Genomic DNA, 20,875 nt, shown 5'->3' on the forward strand with positions numbered 1-20,875 from the left:
CTTATTTGCCCCTTGATTCAGCTATTTTGATGAAAGTTTTAACGGAGTTGACGAAAAGAATAACTGCATATTTTGACGAGTTAAGGGACCAATGGTCATAAATTTTAAATTCAAAGATCATTGCACCAATTGAGTTAAAGTTGAAGGAGTACTGCTAAAATTTTCTCTTGTAAAATTGGAGAGGTCTGGATCTTTGTGGCCTAGCGTGTGCAAAGTTTTATGCTCTTGGGGTGGTTGAACTTGGCTCCTTGCCAGATCCTTTTCCTAGGGATCCCGTGATCTCATCCGTTCATCATATATCATACGGTCAATTTTTTTTAAGTACTATTTATATTTAATTTTAAATTTTGAAATGATTTTTAACTGCACGATGTACGATGAACGAATGAGATCACAGGATCCTTAGAAAACTGACCGCATGATGTACAATAAACGAATGAGATCATGGGATCCCTAGAAAACGGATCGAGCGAGGTTCCTTTTTCCCACATCTGGTCCTGCCATCAGACATGAACAGGATATCCAGTGTAGCAAAAATGTCCACCAAATACAGATATCTACAACGTTAGGGTGTCAGTTTTTCCATACAAATTTGCATCATACAAGACTCGGGCAAAACAAAGAACCATGGAAGAAAAAAACCAGACAAATGCGGTTCCATTGACATGAATATCAAAGGCCCCTTCAAATTCGTGTGCCCAAACCAATACAAAAAACTCAAATTGTGAAGGAAAAAAAGGTCGCATATAAACGATACACATCCAATCATTTTCGACAAAATTGAGTTCGTCATTCTAATTTGTGTTCATATAAAAAAAACACAAAGGTGGGGGGGTACAATTTCATGCCATTGGCAAAATGTTACCACATCACTAGGAAAAGCTCGAACAGCTTAGTAAACGTACTATGAATTTATGTAAAAACGTCGAAAGAAAACAAAAAATCAATGCTATTTCTAAGCACTACAAAAACAAACTGAAAGAGTCAACAAGATGTCCTTTAATGTGCGGCGACTATCTTTTCTAACTGCCTTCAAACCCACTAATTGCCTTCCAAGGTAGAATTAATCCAAAGCTAATCAAATCCCGAAGCCAAAATCTAGAGATGCACTTTTTGAATGCAAGAAAACAAACCGTCATGTGTTCGTGCAGATAAGGCCATGAAAGATTTCTGGGAACCAAACAATCCGAAACTTGGGTAATCACAGCCTTTGTAACTTATAGTCTCACATTTTGCCTTGTCTTGATCATCCTCTTGAGAGTTGCAAGCCAAAAGTTGCACTCGTCCCATTCACTAGTGGTAAGAAGCACCTGACAGCAAGCAGAAACAGAAAGAGCCCCCTACTAAACATCACCCTTTTATAGTGTAAATGTAAAATATAAGAGTGAAGTTTCCATAAACGTACCTGGATTTGCAGGGCAGTACCGAAATCACCATTATCCAACGCCTGGCAAAGTTGAACAAGCTTATCAGCAGCGTTTCTAGATATGTCCCCACTGTTGAGTTTGGCAAACAATGCACCTATCTTCCTCGAATTGTCTTCTATTTCACGCTTCTTACCGGGATTTGCACGTGCACCTCCCAGCGCCTCCGATGTCTCATTGAAAAGTCTTGTTAATGTTGTAATTACCGATTTTTGATGGGCTGTACCACATTATCCACAAATAAGCAAAGATTGTCACATAACCATAGGTTGGAAATTCTATGTGACAAATAGGGAACCGCAAAATGAAGGATAATATCTTACAGAGCCCACACACACATGAAAATATAAACAGCAGACTCCTAACTGTTGTACTTGTTTAAATACACAATTAACACTAACGTCTAGATGTCAAAACGCCTCGTAGACCATATCCCAGTTCAAGATTTAGGCCATTCCATGATATTAACTGCAATACAAACACTCGACTAACTGCGCTCTGTACAAATATTTCATTCCCTCTACTACTTTTGACCAACAATCGCATGCCAGACAAGAGGACAGCCCAAATAGTGTAAGGAGTCCACCATTCAGGTCAGGTCGATTTTAATTTTAAAATAGGGAAACAGCCTACACTATATAATACCTAACAAACACAGAACCTAATTAGAACTCAATTTTGGACCCTCTATTACACAGAACCTAATTAGAACTCAATTACAGTTGTAGTTCTCTCAACTATAATTGGAGTCAACTGCACAAATCCTCTTCCTCTACCAATCTGAAACTGGAAAATACTTTTGTTCCAAGTCGTACTTTTATCATATATCTCGTAATTACCTCCACCCATAATACTTGTCTTCATCATCCAAATGAATATCAATGCAATTTGTCCATAACCACTCATGCTTGCAGTGATCACAGTGATCCAAAATTCTCATGTCCTTATTGTCAGTTTTCCAAAATTCTCATGTCATCGAGATCTCAACACCTTAAAGAATCCGCACCTTATTATTTAGCAAATACTGCAATTCAAAATATTGCAATCCTACCAGCATATTACACTAATTGCATGCTATATATTTCATGGCCCTCTAATTTTGTCTGTATTCCTCTGTTTCTAAGTTTGAAACTGAGGGAACTACAACCAAGAGAAAATTACAACACAAAGCTTGCTTCATAATTTAAAACTGCACAAGTTAAACTGATATACAGAGCAAGACAATTCTGGAGAGAAGTTAGCAAATTTCCAAAAGAAAAAAAGAAATCTTGAATTACCAGGAACACTGGATGTATCAACTGTCTGTATGGTGGGTGGTGGAGCTGCTACTGCCACAGGAGTACGAGCTGGAGCTTGGTGAGTAGGACTAGGTGGTTGCAGTGAACCCGCATGAGGCCCCTGAACAACTCCTGGATTAGTAACTGGCATAAATCCTCTTGGAGGAACAGAGGGAGCTACAACATGTGGCTTATTTACAGGAACTGGAGCGACTTGTGATTGAAGAGGAGCAGTTGAACCAGGCCCCGGTTGCATAGGTTGGAAAGTCTGAAACACCACCAAGAAAAAACTTAGAAAAACAGTCATGGACATGATTTCTGATAATTAATTTGACATCAAACGAAGATATACGGACAGGATACAACTGAGAACCCAATGTTGGCTGCTGATATTGCTCCACATTTTTTAGCACAGGAGGAGTTGAAGGAATGAAGGGCCTTACTGTGGGCTGAGAGGAAACAGGAGGTGCGGAAAAATTCTCCTACAAGTACACCATGGAGATTCCAATGAATCAGATCCTTGAACAATGAAAAATGTGGGAAGTGACCAGTAACTTCTCAATAACAAAAAGTTAATTACAAATAGGATTTCATGTCCAAGTGTGATTAACAGCTAAATTTCAGATAATCATTAAAATAACAAGTGCATGTTTGAAGGCTGTAACGAACAATTTTATAATTTTGTGGCACCTGCAATTTATCAAATATGAAAATCCTAATAACCCTAAACCAACAAGAATACACATTGGCAAGTGGCCCTCTACCAGTGTTGGAGAGGAGTGTTGCCCTTGCACCATGGCGTGGGTTTGAACCCCGTTGGCTCCCTAATCTAACATCTAATCTAACAAATCTATCATTTGACAAAAAAAAACAAGAATACACATTGGCTTTCTAAGAATGCAATTTCAGTTGGACACTGGTTCCAAGAATATACTTTTCGTGGTAAAAGTATGTTATAGCATACTCATAAAGAAAACAAACTAATAACGCTTATAAAGACCCCAAATAAGAATAAATTACCTGTGGAACCTGAGGTGGTTGGTTAGGAAGAAACATCTGGGGTTGGGATGCAGGCTGATACGGGGCAGGAGGGCCATATCCTCCTCTTCCATACGAAGGATTCACAGGTTCTTGGTAGCTCTCGCCATAAGGACTTACAGGAACACCTGATTGCAAATGTGATGGCACTGTTTCCTAACCATTTAAAGAGAGAAAATTAAAGGTCAATCCACATCGAGGCAACAGATTTGGCAACAAACGACAAATAAAAAAAGGGCAATGTAAAACTTTATGAACACCTGATAATATGGAGGAGAGGCCCCCACAAAAGTAGACTGATCAGCCGCATATACAGGCCCACTTGCTGCAGGTTGGTTTCCAAATGTTTCATTCTTGGCAACTTTTTCTACTGCAATAACACAACAAATAACATGGGGAGGAAATAAATAATGCAGGTGACAAGAAAGAAGCTTTTGAAATTTTAAGAGCTTTAACCATCGTATTTTATGCATATTGAACTAATTAAAATATCGACTACCAGTATTAACTTTGATAAGATTAATTGCCATTGATCGCAATCTGCAACATACAAAAATGCATATATTAAAACGTCACTTCAGTAACTCTTTAAGATGCACATACCAGGTTCTGTTGAAAGAGAAATACGATCTCTTAAGATAACAAGCTCAGGTGACAACTCATCAGAACCCAAGAGTTTTAGGTACTCCATTGCTGTTGTTAAAAGGCCTTGACTAGCTAAAATTTCGGCGTATTTCTCAACAAGTTTGCACAAAGATGCACTAAACCGCTTCTGCCCAGATGCCAAGGCAAGGACAATTGTCTTCTCCATTAATTCCTAAACCAATAACAAAACATATTTAACCCCTTTCTCTCTCCAAAAAAAACACATTTAAACCTCATGGCCAAGAAGAACATGACTGTCTAAATGAAAAATTACCTGGAGGAGGTCGACATAGGATCTCCCCTCATGCTCAGTGGTCAGACTTCTTGACCAAATCTCTACGGTTTTATCAATATTTCCCGCACATATATAACAAATAGTTGCCGCCAGCGTATTACCAGCAGCCACAAGTTTGGAAGCAAGTGTATCACAAAGCACAGTCCACTCGTCTCTGGATGCAAACTGTTGATTCAAGAAACATAGAAAAACATAAATCAATAGGTGGATACACAAATTTCAAAGTTGACTTGTTCATGGTATTCTCTTATGATACAGCTATTAAGAGCACAGTTTAGGGTGAGTCGGGAACAGTAATGAGCCAAATAACCAAAAACACTTCATTTACAATTTACAATGGCACAGTGCATCACAGCATTAACATTTTGAGGAGCTGGGAAACTTACACTACACAGAAGAGCAAGTGTTTCTTTCCAGAACTTTAGAGGCCTGGTGTTGACAAGACTCAAGAGATCGTTGCTCACCATTGCAGAAACAATCTGAATGTAGGAAGTAGTCATGTTAAGCCTGAATTATGGGAAAACTTAAAGACACAGTACAATCAATCTTTCACATCTTTTCAACAAGTTACAAATATTATAAAATATGAAATAGGAAGTGTTCCGAGCCTTTTAAGAAAGTAGATTTTAAATACCTTAAGGTAAGGCGAATGGCTCATCTTAAGATACTGATCCCGCGTGCTCTCCCACAATGAAGAACCACCAGCATGAGCAATAACTAAAGCATCAGCTATTTTATTTGCTGAAATGCATTTTGCAACAGCGCCCTTATAATCTCCTACAACTAAAGCATGTTGAACAGATTCATCAAATGATGGGTCAGCACTCTCCTCCAGTCCATCAGACTCTTGTTCCATTTGTTCCGTAACAGGAATTGTATCCCCCACAGATAATTTGTCACCAGAGGTTGACACAGGAGTATCAGCTTTAGGACTAGGAAGATTATTGAAGAAATCTTCTCCGTTATCAGAAGGAAAGATGGTGGCTTCCTTATCACTCCCAAGACCCCCTTTATCAGTTATAGTATCATCAAGCCCAAGTGCATCGACTTCCTGTGATAGATCCTCTGGAACATCTTCTTTTGTTTCCTCGGGCATACTGAAACCAAGATGTGTGATCAGTTTCGTCCTTGCAGTCCCATCATCTTCAAACATAACCCTTAATAAACCCCATGTTTCCTGGTCATCCTCAGATCTGCCGAAAAAAATCATGCAAACAGAAGTAAAAGAGGATGTTAACCATGACAGGAGAATTAATTTTCAAGAGATATTAACTCTCGCGGAGCTCATAAAAAGTTATTCTTCTGGTAAATGGCATACTCAGACTCCTGTGATTTCTTCTCACACAAGGCTCGAAGTAAATGCCTTTCCCCATTTTGGATTGCAGCTTCAAATTCAGATGAGCGATTCACCAAACTGTGTTCAGTAACCAAGCTGTGTACATAAACCTGGACACAAGGGAGGAAAATGAACTCTAAAATGCATCATTGCAGAAGACACAGGGAGCACACCAATAAAGTCTACCTCCGAACCAGCAGAAGTATGCTGAAAGGACACAATCTTGCCTCCAAAGCCAAAAGATGCCCCAACTGGGCGCTTATACCATTTTGGAGCTCTCAGAGGTCCTGAAAAGAAAGGATAACAAATGAAATTTTGGAACACTGCAGATCTACCATTCTGTACAAATTAAAAACGTTCCCACCTAAAATCCAAAAGAAACATATAGCCAAACTTTATTGCGTGCTGTAAGAGATAATCTATGTACAAAAAGAAACAGAGAAAAAAAAAACAGCCAATGAAGTGCTGTTGTTAACAGTGTTCAGCAACCCAAAAAGAAAATACTAAAATTGTCAAGGCAATATTTAGGCATGTTCGGTATCCAACTTTTTAAACTCAAAACAATTTTTGAGTCCCAAGCTCGTAACTCTTGAACTCCGCCTATGTCTTACATGGCCGGTCCCAAGCCCGGATAAAGGAGGAGGGGGAGGGCGTCAGGTAGTCGACAGCCGGCACTCCATGATCACGTCGAATCCTTATGAAAATGAATCCAGAACAAAATCGCGCTAAAGCTAGGGCGTCACCCGTAAGTGGCGCGCTGTGTGGCCTGAGCACAGTGATAAGTGAGCAAGGGTCGCTGTATCTCCATCGGCACCCGGATGCAGTGTTAAATGAGCAAGGGGGCCATAGAAACTTCTTTTCGAACGACTCCACTCAAAGTTGTTTGGGAGCATATGCTCCTATCAACTTTACCCGGGACACACAAAAGAAGTACTTTGATCCTATTAGACGGGGGAGGGTGAAGAAGCTAGGACAGAAGGGTAGAGTTCAAGAGAGCAAAATGCGTTTAGGAACGTGGAATATAGGAACCTTAACGGGAAAATCTATAGAAGTAGTGGAAGTTATGGTGAGGAGAAGGATAAATATTATGTGCCTACAAGAAACTAAGTGGGTTGGTAGTAAGGCAAAGGATCTAGAAAACTCAGGGTTTAAACTTTGGTATTCGGGCACAAATAGAACGAGAAACGGTGTTGGCATCATCGTGGACAAGACCTTGGTACAAGATGTTGTAGATGTCAAGAGGGTAGGAGATAGAATCATGGCAATCAAGATTGTAATAGGACAAGAACTTATCAATGTGATTAGTGCGTACGCACCTCAAGTAGGGTTGGATACGAGTTCGAAGGAGAAATTTTGGGAAGATCTTGGAGACTTGGTGCAAGGAATTGCTCAGACGGAGAAGTTATTTATAGGAGGAGATTTAAATGGACACGTGGGCAGGGAGACAGGCAACTATGGAGGTTTTCATGGTGGCCATGGTTTTGGGGAGAGAAACGAGGATGGGGAAGCTATCTTGGATTTTGCAATGGCATATGATCTCTTCTTAGCCAACACCTTCTTTAAGAAGAGAGAAGAACATGTGATCACCTACAAGAGTGGGTCGTCAAAAACACAAATAGATTTTCTTCTAATGAGGAAAGGGGATCGTATAACTTGTAAGGATTGCAAAGTTATACCAGGAGAGAGCGTGGCTAATCAACATCGCTTGTTGGTGATGGATGTACATATCAAAAGAGTAAGACAAAAGAACAAGACTTGGAAGTGCCCAAGGACTAGATGGTGGAATCTAAAAGAAGAAAAACAAGCCATTTTCAAAGAGAAGGTAATCACCCAATGTGTGTGGGATAGAGAGGGGGAAGCTAGCCAAATGTGGGATTCCATGGCTAGTTGTATCCGAAAAGTAGCAAAAGAGGTATTAGGAGAGTCCAAGGGCTTTGCCCCACACCAAAAGGAATCTTGGTGGTGGAATGAGGAGGTACAAACAAAGGTGAAGGCTAAGAAGGAATGTTGTAAAGCCTTATACAAGGAGAGGACTGATGAAAATGGTGAAAGGTATAGAAAAGCGAAGCAAGAGGCGAAGAAAGCTGTCAGAGAAGCTAAGTTAGCGGCTTACGACGATATGTATAAACGACTAGATACCAAAGAAGGAGAGTTGGATATCTATAAACTATCTAGAGCAAGGGAAAAGAAGACAAGGGACCTAAACCAAGTGAGGTGCATCAAGGATGAGGATGGAAATGTTCTTGCTACAGAGAACGCGGTTAAAGACAGATGGAGAGGTTATTTTCATAATCTTTTCAATGAAGGACATGAAATGAGTGCTTCTTTAGGGGAGTTGAGTAACTCAGAAGAGTGTAGAAACTACTCTTTTTATCGTCGAATCCGGAAGGAAGAAGTGGTTGTAGCTTTGAAGAAGATGAAGCATAAAAAAGCAATAGGCCCAGACGATATACCAATCGAAGTGTGGAAACTTTTGGGAGAGACAGGTATAACATGGCTCACTGACCTTTTCAATAGGATTTTGAAAACGAAGAAGATGCCAAATGAGTGGCGAACGAGCACTTTGGTGCCTATCTACAAGAATAAGGGCGACGTACAAAATTGCATGAACTATAGGGGTATTAAGCTAATGAGTCATACAATGAAGCTCTGGGAGAGAGTCATTGAGCATAGATTGAGGCAAGAGACACGGGTTTCGGACAACCAATTCGGGTTCATGCCAGGGCGCTCAACCATGGAGGCAATCTATCTCTTACGAAGATTGATGGAAAGATATAGAGATGGGAAAAAGGATTTACACATGGTCTTTATAGATTTGGAAAAAGCGTATGATAGGGTCCCAAGAGACATTCTTTGGAGGATTTTAGAGAAGAAAGGAGTACGAGTAGCATATATCCAAGCTATAAAGGATATGTATGAAGGAGCAAAGACTGCCGTAAGAACTCATGAAGGACAAACCGAAAGCTTTCCCATAACTGTAGGATTACATCAAGGCTCATCCTTAAGTCCTTACCTTTTTGCGTTGGTAATGGATGAGTTAACACGACATATTCAAGATGATATTCCTTGGTGTATGCTTTTCGCAGACGATATAGTGTTGATAGATGAAACTCAGGAAGGGGTAAATGCAAAGCTTAACCTTTGGAGAGAAGTGTTGGAATCTAAAGGTCTTCGCCTAAGCCGATCAAAGACAGAATATATGGAGTGCAAGTTCAGTGCAAATGGAGGCCAAAACGAGTTAGGGGTGAGGATCGGAGATCAAGAAATACCAAAGAGCGACCGTTTTCGTTACCTAGGATCTATCTTGCAAAAGAACGGAGAATTAGATGGAGATCTCAACCATAGAATACAAGCTGGATGGATGAAGTGGAAGAGTGCATCCGGCGTGTTGTGTGACCGCCGTATGCCACTGAAGCTCAAGGGAAAATTTTATAGGACGGCAATAAGGCCGGCGATGCTGTATGGCACAGAATGTTGGGCGGTGAAACATCAACACGTACACAAAATGGGTGTAGCGGAGATGAGGATGCTTCGTTGGATGTGTGGGCACACGAGAAAGGATAAGATTAGGAATGAGGATATCCGGGGTAAAGTAGGAGTAGCCGAAATTGAAGGAAAGATGAGAGAAAATCGGTTACGGTGGTTTGGACATGTGCAAAGAAGGCCTACTGACGTTCCGATTAGAAGATGCGACTATGGGACAGAGGTTCAGGGCCGAAGGGGTAGAGGAAGACCTAGGAAAACTTTGGAAGAGACTCTAAGAAAAGACTTAGAGTACTTAGATCTAACGAAGGACATGACACAGGATCGAGCACAATGGCGTTCTAAGATTCATATAGCCGATCCCACTCAGTGACTTGGATTTTCCAAGTCTCCAACCGAGAAGTTTTCCTCACTCGGGAAATTAAGGGAACACTACCCCAACCTACATGCTCCACTCAGAAAGCTTCAACATACAAGCTTTAACAAAAGAAAATTCAAAGAACTTAGCGAAGAAGGCTTTGGTGTATTTAACACAATACGTTGAAATGAAGGAAAGCTTATTTATTGATATCCCCGATAAGCTACAAATATGTACATATACATGAGTCAAAATAAGCACACAAGAGGGAGCCTTCACAAAGGTTGCTTAGGAGAAGTCTCAGCAGTCGGTAGAGCCCCAGAAAGAGAAGGCACCGGAGGGGGATCATTTGGAGCCTCAGTACTGGACAGAACCCTAGAAGGAGGAGGCATCAGAGGTTGATCATTTGGAGCTTCATTACGCGGTACAGCCCCAGAAGACGAAGGCAATAAATGCCTTTGGAACAAACCCACAAATCTCTGATGATCAAGTAAAACCTGACCATCAGTTTCCTTCATCTGGTCAAGCTTCCTCTTCATGTTTGTAGCATAGTCATGTGCGAGCCGGTGCAACTGTTTATTCTCATGCTTGAGCCCTCTAATCTCCTGTTTGAGACTCATCACTTCAGCCGCCAATGATTCAACTTGGCGGGTTCGAGCAAATAGGCGTTGGGCCATATTAGACACAGAACCTGCACACTGAACACTGAGAGCCAGCGAATCCTTAACAGCTAACTCATCAGACCGTTTGGAAAGTAGTCTGTTATCTTTGGGAGTGAGAAGGTTCCTGGCCACCACCGCAGCGGTCATATCATTCTTCATCACGGAATCCCCAACGGTAAGAGGACCAGTAGGGGAGACGAAGGATGGGCGCCATATGTTGTCTGGAGAAGGCGGGGCTGCCTCTTCAACAAGGTTCAAGTCAAAACGACGGTCGGAGGGGCCAGACATTTTCAAAGGTGTTGAAGAGAGAAGAGGTCGGACAAATCAAGATCTTAGAAGTGCAAGAATGAAGCTTCTACTGGTGGAGATTCAAGTGTGCTTTGGAACTTAATGCCAGCCCCTATAAAAATCTGCACTCGACGAAGCTTCAGAAATCGAAGAGGCGCCTGCTCAGAAATCGAAGAGGCGTTTGCTTTCTCAAAAGCTGGGCTGCTTAGAGATCACGAGGGTTGATCTCAGAAATCGAAGAGGCGTTTGCTTTCTCAAAAGTTGGGCTGCTCAAAGACCACGAAGGCCGATCTCAAAAATCGAAGAGGCGCTCGCTTTCTCAAAAGCTGGGCTCCCCAGAGACCACGAGGGCCGATCTCAGAAATCGAAGAGGCACCTACTTTTCCAGCCTTTTCCAGCCTTGTCAGCACCTGTCACACGCACACTCAGTTTTGCGGAAATTATGGGCATTCTGTCAAAGACTTCTGGGGAAGTAGAAAACACATGAATCTTACTGTTCAATCACCCACTTCTCACACGCAACAATAGCTCATGGGTACCACAGATAACTTTGCCAAAGTTCTCTGCCAAAGTTGAGCACGTGAAGCTTGCAGCTCCCACTACATCGCTCTGACCAAGAAGGGTAAAAGAATAGCAAAGAAACAGCACTAACAAAGTTTAGACCCATAAATTTTGAAGGTCTAGCTACCATATTATTACCCACAAGGGTAAAGGAACAGTACCACTGCTGGATAATTGGAAAGTCCCTGTGTGTCAACCTCTGTGCTTCGTGGCAAGGTAGACTAGCAAACATGCCCAACCTTTACTCACATTCGAGAAAACACTCCCAATAAGATTGCTTGCTCCAAAATCGAAGAGGCACCGTCCTCCGAATCTCAAGAGCCAGACTCCCAACATGACTACTTTCTTAAAAATCGAAGAGAGGGTAAAGGAACAGTACCATTGCTGGATAATTGGAAAGTCCCTGTGTGTCAACCTCTGTGCTTCGTGGCAAGGTAGACTAGCAAACATGCCCAACCTTTACTCACATTCGAGAAAACACTCCCAACAAGATTGCTTGCTCCAAAATCGAAGAGGCACCGCCCTCCGAATCTCGAGAGCCAGACTCCCAACATGATTACTTTCTCAAAAATCGAAGAGACACTGCTCCCTGAATCTCGAGAGCCAGACCCCCAGCATGATTGCTTTCTCAAAAATCGATGAGGCATCTTTCTCCGAATCAATCGAAGAGGCGCTCGCTTTCTCAAAAGCTGGGCTGCTCAGAGACCACGAGGGCCGATCTCAGAAATCGAAGAGGCACCTACTTTTCTAGCCTTGTCAGCACCTGTCACACGCACACTCAGCTTTGCAGAAATTATGGGCATTCTGTCGAAGACTTCTGGTGAAGTAGAAAGCACATGAATCTTACTGTTCAATCACCCACTTCCCACACGCAACAATAGCTCATGGGTACCACAAATAACTTTGCCAAAGTTCTCTGCCAAAGTTGAGCACGTGAAGCTTGCAGCTCCCACTACATCGCTCTGACCAAGAAAGGTAAAAGAATAGCAAAGAAACAGCACTAACAAAAGTTTAGACACATAAATTTTGAAGGTCTAGCTACCATATTATTACCCACAACTGTAAAGGAACAGTACCACTGCTGGATAATTGGAAAGTCCCTGTGTGTCAACCTCTGTGCTTCGTGGCAAGGTAGACTAGCAAACATGCCCAACCTTTACTCACATTCGAGAAAACACTCCCAATAAGATTGCTTGCTCCAAAATCGAAGAGGCACCGTCCTCCGAATCTCGAGAGCCAGACTCCCAACATGACTACTTTCTCAAAATCGAAGAGAGGGTAAAGGAACAGTACCATTGCTGTATAATTGGAAAGTCCCTGTGTGTCAACCTTTGTGCTTCGTGGCAAGGTAGACTAGCAAACATGCCCAACCTTTACTCACATTCGAGACAACACTCCCAACAAGATTGCTTGCTCCAAAATCGAAGAGGCACCGCCCTCCGAATCTCGAGAGCCAGACTCCCAACATGATTACTTCCTCAAAAATCGAAGAGACACTGCTCTCCGAATCTCGAGAGTCATACCCCCAGCATGATTGCTTTCTCAAAAATCGAAGAGGCATCGTTCTCCGAATCTCGAGAGCCAGATACCACAGACCACTTTTTCAAAGTGCTCTGACAGAGTTAAAACATGTGAAACTGGCAGCTCCCACTACCGTGCTATGACCAAGCAGGGTAAAGGAATAGCATTACTACTTGTTGTTAGGGAGACTCCTATATATGTCGACCTCCATCCCCAACGGACAGGCAGACCTGCAAAAATGCTCAACCCTTCATCATATCTGAGAGGGCACTCCCAACGAAGCCTTTCGAAATATTCAGCTTTCTTTCCCCCCGATAATACCTCTGCAAACAAGCTATACTAGAGCAAGAATATCTCATATCATCAGGGTTAAAAGCAAGAGTATCCCATATCATGCTTTTTCCCTGTCTTTTCTTTTGGCCTTGTTTTTACCTGCAAGACAAGGAGAAAGAGAGCAATCAGTCAGCACTTGGAATCAAGCTTCCAGCCAGGAACTGACTGCCTGGAACCCCTTACCTGATTACTTACCTGGCATTGCTCTCGAGTACTCATCTTCAACATCTTATGTTTCCAGGGAAGATTCCGCATCTGCTTGAGGAACAGATAGGGCAAGTGCGAAGGATACAAGGAAGCATGTGGAGACAAGCGTAACAGCACACGTGCCGATACATTCATTACTCTGTCAAAAGCAAAAGTATCCCATATCAGCAGGGTGGAACGTACTCTAGATTTGATGGACTTGTTTTGACCCTCAAATTCTTCAGTCGGCCTTATACTCTGGAGGAAACCAGAAAACCCTCCAGCTCAGTTCAAGAATAAGCCTGTGGAAAGTTACTTCTTCAAAAGCAAAAGTATCTCATATCATCTCTTTTCATTTTTCTTCTCTTTATCCTTCATGCTGCTGCAAGATGGGGAGAAGGTGAACAATCAGTCGGAGCTCTGATTGCTTACCTTGTCTGTCACCTCTTTCAGCAAACCCCCTAGCTTGGCGACTTGGGGGACTCCTACTACATGGTTTGTATCGCGCTTGACCAAGCCTGAAACTACAAGTAAGCTTCAAGTGAAATTGATACATTACCTTGTGCATATCCACCAGTTAAAGATACCACCCCTGGATGGAGGAAGAGTACTTCCAGAGAAGATGCCACATCTACCTATGAGACAGATAAGGCAAGTCAAGACGACACCACACTCCGATACTTATAAGTTTCGTGATTACGAGATCATTCTCCCACAATATTTTCTAATGTCATTTGTACTAAATCATTCACTTGTACTCACTAAATGAGAGCTTGAACCTATGTACTTGTGTAAACCCTTCACAATTAATGAGAACTCTTCTATTCCGTGGACGTAGCCAATCTGGGTGAACCACGTACATCTTGTGTTTGCTTTCCTATCTCTATCCATTTATATACTTATCCACACTAATGACCGGAGCAATCTAGCGAAGATCACAAAAAGCGATCGTTTTCGCTACCTAGGATCTATCTTGCAAGAGAACGGAGAATTAGATGGAGATCTCAACCATAGAATACGAGCTGGATGGAAAGAGTGCATCCGGCGTGTTGTGTGACCGTCGTAGGCCACTGAAGCTCAAGGGAAAATTTTATAGGACGGCAATAAGGCTAGCGATGTTGTATGGCACATAATGTTGGGTGGTGAAGCATCAACACGTACACAAAATGGGTGTAGCGGAGATGAGGATGTTTCGTGGGATGTGTGGGCACACGCGAAAGGATAAGATTGGGAATGAGGATATCCAAGGTAAAGTAGGAGTAGCCGAAATTGTAGGAAATATGAGAGAAAATCGGCTCCGGTGATTTTGAACATGTGCAAAGAAGGCCGACTGACGCTCCGGTTCGAAGATGTGACTACGGGACAGAGGTTCAGGGCCGAAGGGGTAGAGGAAGACCTAGGACAACTTTGGAAGAGAGTCTAAGAAAAGACTTAGAGTACTTGGATCTAACGGAGGACATGACACAAAATCGAGCGCAATGGCGTTCTAGGATTCATATAGCCGACCCCACTTAGTGGGAAAAGGCTTTGTTGTTGTTGTTGTTGTTGTTGTTGAAGCTCGTAACTCTTGTTTGCTCAACCCATTTTCAAAAACTCTAAACTAAAAACTCGCTCAAAAAAACTCACTTTTTAAAAACTCAAAAAAGTTAGGTTTCTGAGTTTTCAATCCAGCCACTCTTTCTCCCTCTCGAATCCTTTCTCCTCTCAGTCCCTTCTCCAGCTCTTTCTGCTCTTGATTATCATTGGCTCTGCAAACAAGCACTAGTTTCACACTCTTCTGCAGTAGGAGTTTCTAGTTGCTTTTCCATTTTCTTGTTCCACTACATTCTTTGCAATATTTTTATCACTTTTCCCATCTCTCCTTTTTTCCTTCTTTTCCATTTTCTGTGAACTGTGGTCAGTTTCACTATTCTCGGCTGTTAGATCCGGGTTTTTTTTTCTCCTTAATATTTAAGATTTAAAACAGTTTTCTTCACTAAAGATATACAAAAAAGGTTTCAAGTTCCATACCAAACGACCTTTCTAATAAAAAAATCTAGTATTTGAAAAATTGTGTGTTGTAAAGAAGGATCATAGTTTTTTTAGTTCAGTTTTTTTAATAGAACCCCAATATGTTACTATGCAATGGCTAATTAATTGCGCATTACCTGCACCAAAATCACTTTCCCCAACTCCATATCTGCTGCAACCCTGTGAGAAAAATATAAAAGAATAGAAGAAATTTAAAACATGATAAGTTCATGAAGTAACATAAACACAAGGACGTGCACACCATATATGTGCAGTTTATAAAATAACAGTAAATGTAGTGGTCTTGTAGCTGGAAGGTATTCCAAATTACATAATAACAGGATACATGCGCCTAGTGTCTCGTACAAATTGTGATCCTCAGTTTGATAATGCAGTAATAGTAATCAAACATAAAATTTGTGGTGTATATATAATAATTATAAATCGTGGATTTTAGCACAAGCATTCACTAAAAATTGGAGTTCGCCCATTGCCAGTTTAACAGATCACCTAACATTTTGCTACTTTACCCATCTACATATCAGATACCACAACTAAGTTTTTTTTAATAAACAAAAGCAAGCAACAAAGCATATGTAGAGTTTTCTTTCAACCTATTTCACATTCCTTACACCCCATGATTCTTCAATACTTGTGCAGGTACAATAATTCAGAAATATAATAAAAAAACTCACTATACCTCAATATTGTAAATTCCAATTTTTCCATCAAATGAAGATGCCGATATCACTCCAGGTACTTTTGGATACCAATGCACATCAAAATTCCAATTGGTGCCTGCCGGCAATTCACATACAATCTGAACCAATATGTTACAAAAAAACAACCCCACAGTCAAGACAATGATACTGAAACCAAAAGTACAGGAGAAATTAAAGTGTAGACAAGGTGCACAATGAAAAATATTGGCCTCCTTGATGAGCGGGTAAAGACCATACCTCTGCAGAAACTGTGTCCCAGCAAATAGTTCGATTATCCTTGGCACATGTAAGCAGATAAGAGCTGTCATTCGGACACCAAGACATTGCAATTACACCTGGGGCAAGATGTGCACGTAACATAACCATAAGCATATCCAATTAACTTCGGATCAAAATAATATCATTAATACGGTACTTTTGAGTTACAAAAATAACAATCTTGTCAAACTGAATGCAAGTTCAACCACATGGATTATGAGGTTGACACAACAATTCCTAAAAGCATAAATAGAAACATAATGGGGAAACTTGTGTACTACTTAACACAGCCTCAAAGTTGTATCTTAAAAAAGTCACTAATCATGTACAATCACGCATAAAATGGCATGATATCCGGGTGACCCATTGAAAGTCTTGTGCTTTCTCACATGCCCACTTCCACAATTAGTGACAAACAATAACCAAAATGGATTTGCTTGTTTACTATAGTAAGAGACAACTCATGTAGACTAGCAGTTTGAGGATTTGATTAAATGAATAATATGTGCCATTCCCTGAATTTCATAAATCCTTCCAGGTTCATAAGACTCATTATCGTGTTTATATTTGAATGCAGTTTGATTTTCAAACCACATCGAGAAGGGCTGTACAAAAACCTCATAGCATATTAAGCTGTAGAGAAGAATATTTAAACAGCTATCTCTGATCTGTTCTTATGTCCAGTAATTAGTTAAACAACAATGGAAATTAGCACTAGAGTTAAAATAGCTTTATGAAACCAAAAGAAAGAAACTGCTCCTAAACAAAAAGAAAGGCACCAAAGAATCATTAACAGGTAGTACGTCAAGAAAGAGATGATTTTTTCCGTCTTATTACCTTTTGTGTGCCCGACAAACTCTTTAACTGGTGACATTATATTACGCATATCCCACAGCTGCATGGACAGAAATGTTAAAACGTTTGACCACTAAACAAATAGAATATTACTGCAGTATCATTACCCTAAGAGAAGGTGAACCATCTTCATCTGAAGAAACAATTAGCTGAGTGGCAATATCAGGATTCCACTGCAAAACAGAGCACCGTCTTCTAACTGAATCTGTAAAACTGCCGGACAACCAATGTCAAGTTAGGTAATGGAAATGACCAATCCAGATAATCATTGAGATTTTAATACAATAGCTTCACAGTAGAGAATAATCAAATCACCTTATTACTGGCTTTTGCTTTTTCAGGTCCCAAATCACTGAAAAATTCAAAATGTTAAATTTTCACACTAAATAAAAGTTATAAAACTACTAGACAACAAGCACCTAAAGAGAATAGTATATTTCTCACCAGTTGTCCCATTTAATGAAGTGGATGCTAATATATGTTGGACCTTGCTATTCCAAGATAAAAATGACACCTCACCCTGGGCAGCAGATCCACTACCCTGCATAAAGAACAAAACGAGAGAGAAAAATCATTTCATGCAAAGATGGAGACAGAAAAGACTAGAGGGATCTAATTATAGGCTTTCTCTTATACAATAAGGAATACGGTCAGAATTAACAATGCTCTCTACAGGTTATGAGAATAATTTGAAGAAAGGGACCTTGCATCCTTTCCACTTCTCTATGTTTATTATGATTATACATTGCTTAGTAAATCCAACTTGCGACTCATTCACCGTAGACTGTAAGGTGAAGTATGACAACCAAATCAAAGGCTCTAAGGCAAGAAGAATAACTAAAAATTAGTGTGGCCAAAAAGATAACTACACCAAAAATTGAGGATAAAGAATACAATACAGACTATAGAGAAAGAGTTTGCAATATTTCAGATAAACTGACAACTAATTAGCACAAACCTTGAGAGGTGGAAAGTGAGAGGGTTCTGCAGGATTGGTCAAGTCCCAAATGCAAATTTCACCATCATCAGCCCCAGATGCAAGTAAATTGGGTGCAATTGCATTAAATTCAAGACCACGAACCTGGAACAAAATAACAAGACTCAAATTTAAGAGTTTGAGAAATAATCTAGGTAATGATCAGATGTCCAAGCATTGAAAGAACCGCCAAAAAGACAAGCATTCTGAAAAAGAAGAAAACTTACAGGGCCTTTATGTCTTGTGAGATGCCCAACTGAAGCACTTACACCCGCCTCCGGACTAAGGATAAGAGAGAACAAAAAATAAGGCATTTCCAAAGCATACCATAAAATGCTTTCTCAAATACAAAAATAATGTTTCACAAAACCAGAGGGCGTGTATTTCCACGCATATTTTTGTAAGGGAAAGATCAAAACCAAATAAATCTAACAGGAGGTTCAAATTATTGCAAATAGGTCCGCAATACTAACAAATATACTGACAATATAAGTCAAATGCAAATGTTTCAAGTAAATATACACATTACCAAAGAACCTAAACCACAAAAATAAATAATGAACAGAAACGTCCAGAGAATACGCCCAAGCTTTCATCTTCATAGATAGAATTCATGAAAATCCCAATTCACATTATCTCCATATTCAGACTTCCAGCAACCAAGAAAATATCAGGATATCATTTCACTCCAAATAATGAAAAAAAAAAGAACTGGGTATAAAAGCACAGCTTAAATTGAGATCTAATCACTCACAATAGAACAATAAATAACAATTTCAGCTACCCTTAACCCCATTTCCCGTCACCCCAAACAGGCCATTCACTCAGATCAAAGTCAAGCACCAAGAAACTACAGAATTTGTTAACTTCTCCAGTTTCCCACATTGTTCCAGCACCCAAAAGAAAACCCACAATCCAAATCCACAGAAAATCCGAAATTTACAAGCAAAACTCAATTCATATCCATTCAATTCAATCCCAATCGTAACCAAAAGCAAATGCCAAATTCAAATCCAATTACCGGATCAGAGTCTGTGGGTTCCAGATATCAATAGTGCCATCAACGAGTCCACCAGCGATGAGCCCAAGCCCGAATTCTTGCGACCCCGATCCAGTGGGCTTGGCCCATGACAACCTGTTGAATCTCTCAGAGCTCGTCGACTCGCCCACTACCGGGAGATCACGGTCGTCTGACTGTAAATCAAGCTTGAAGATCTCAATGTTGGCGGAGGAGCTGAAGGACAGATCCACTGCTCCGGCCATCGTCCCTGCCGCCATGTAGGGCGCGTCCGGAGCCAGCGCCACGCAGGCCGATCGATTCACCCCCTTTACGCACGCCATGGCTCGAAAATTGAGCGAAACCCAAGAACCCCAACTCAATCTTTATTGCAAAACGGAAGAATTGGGGGATTTGAAGGCGAAAGAGACAACAGATCTGAGAGAAGAAATGGTAGATTTTATTGGAAATTGAAGAATTGGGGATGATTTTGTAAATCCAGTCTGTAAATTTTTTGAATTTTAGGGTTTGGTTTTGAGTGTGATCTCTGTGTGTGAAAATTTTATACCGAGAAGGTGAAAGATAAGCACTTTGGCTTCTGAGTTGAGGCCTCTCTCTCTCTCTTCCCCTCCTCTCTCTCTCACTCTCTCTCTCCCTCTCTTTTTGATATTTGGCAATCGTTTACGAGATGGTGTGTTAGCGGGTTTGGGTTACTATTCCTCTGCGGTCGGTTGCACTGTGTGCCTTCGGTGTTTGCGCTGTTGATGGTTGTACGGTGAAAGCTCATAAAAGGGTGGGTTTGTGTACAAGCGGGAAGAGCCTGGTTTAGGGAGGTGAGGTGAGTGTGTGGATGTAGACGATGATTTTGCACGATTGACTCACGCACCTCCAGTTAGATGATGGCAAGTATAATACTAGGCGTTGTCCTATGATTTGCATTTTTTTGGGGACCTGGGGTGATTTTGGGCCCTAGGTACAGCCTGTTTGGACAAAAACTTTGTGCCTGTTGTAAATATTATGTGGATGGTCCACATGAATAGTTTGTTACTATTTATGCACAGTATTTTCACTATTCATTTGTGGAAAATTTGTAAAGTGAATAGTGCTTTCTTTTGTTTATATAAAGGAAGAATAGATAGATGAATGTGAGGAGTTCACGGGAAGGAAAGAGAGGAAGGAAGGAAGAGGAAGAGAGAGAAGGAAGAGGAAGAGAGAAAATAGAGGAAGATGAGAGGAGATAATAGAGAGAGTTATCTTTGTACTCCTATTATTTCAAATTATAATGAAAGCACCACTGCTGCCCCGAGGACGTACTCCAGTCACACTGACTGTAGAGGAACCTCGTAAATTTTGTGTCTTGTTTCATTTATTCCACTGCACCCACAGTCGATTTTACAACACGTTATCAGCACGAGAAGCTCTCATGTCAGTGGAAAGCACAACGCCACAAATCCTGTTCACCTCCTTCAGCTGGAATCTCACAGATAAGAAACAATTTTCATTTCATCTTCAAATCTCAGTACAATTGATTTACTTGAAGCAACTATATATATTGTTGTATGACTGTATATCATCATTTGCAGAAGCAAAAGAAGTACATACTCAAAATTCGTAAAGAATTTGACAGCCATGTAAATAGCCTCGGAACTC

General features: G+C 40.9%; 1 protein-coding gene across 3 annotated transcripts; it reads right to left on the reverse strand.

Moving 5' to 3' along the window:
- Nucleotides 1–768: 768 nt before the first annotated feature.
- LOC126598600 (protein transport protein SEC31 homolog B-like) lies at nt 769–20,067 on the reverse strand. 3 transcript variants are annotated; one of them, XM_050264975.1, is made up of 22 exons: nt 19,250–20,067; nt 18,456–18,510; nt 18,211–18,333; nt 17,697–17,793; nt 17,568–17,604; nt 17,360–17,465; nt 17,235–17,292; nt 16,377–16,474; nt 16,118–16,237; nt 15,555–15,597; nt 6,202–6,302; nt 5,998–6,125; nt 5,314–5,872; nt 5,066–5,158; nt 4,659–4,844; nt 4,343–4,556; nt 4,000–4,109; nt 3,722–3,895; nt 3,145–3,183; nt 2,702–2,969; nt 1,406–1,644; nt 769–1,310 (listed from the first exon to the last, which is right to left on the reverse strand). In XM_050264975.1, exons 1-22 carry the CDS (start codon nt 19,567–19,569, stop codon nt 1,218–1,220), a joined length of 3,261 nt encoding a protein of 1,086 aa, XP_050120932.1. In that variant the 5' UTR covers nt 19,570–20,067; the 3' UTR covers nt 769–1,217. The 3 variants fall into 3 exon arrangements, with proteins under 3 accessions (XP_050120932.1, XP_050120926.1, XP_050120938.1); XM_050264969.1 differs by having other exon boundaries at nt 3,058–3,183; nt 19,250–20,066; XM_050264981.1 differs by lacking the exon at nt 3,145–3,183.
- Between the last annotated feature and the right edge of the window lie 808 nt (nt 20,068–20,875).

Source organism: Malus sylvestris, chromosome 2, assembly GCF_916048215.2.
Source record: "Malus sylvestris chromosome 2, drMalSylv7.2, whole genome shotgun sequence".
NCBI lineage: Eukaryota > Viridiplantae > Streptophyta > Magnoliopsida > Rosales > Rosaceae > Malus > Malus sylvestris.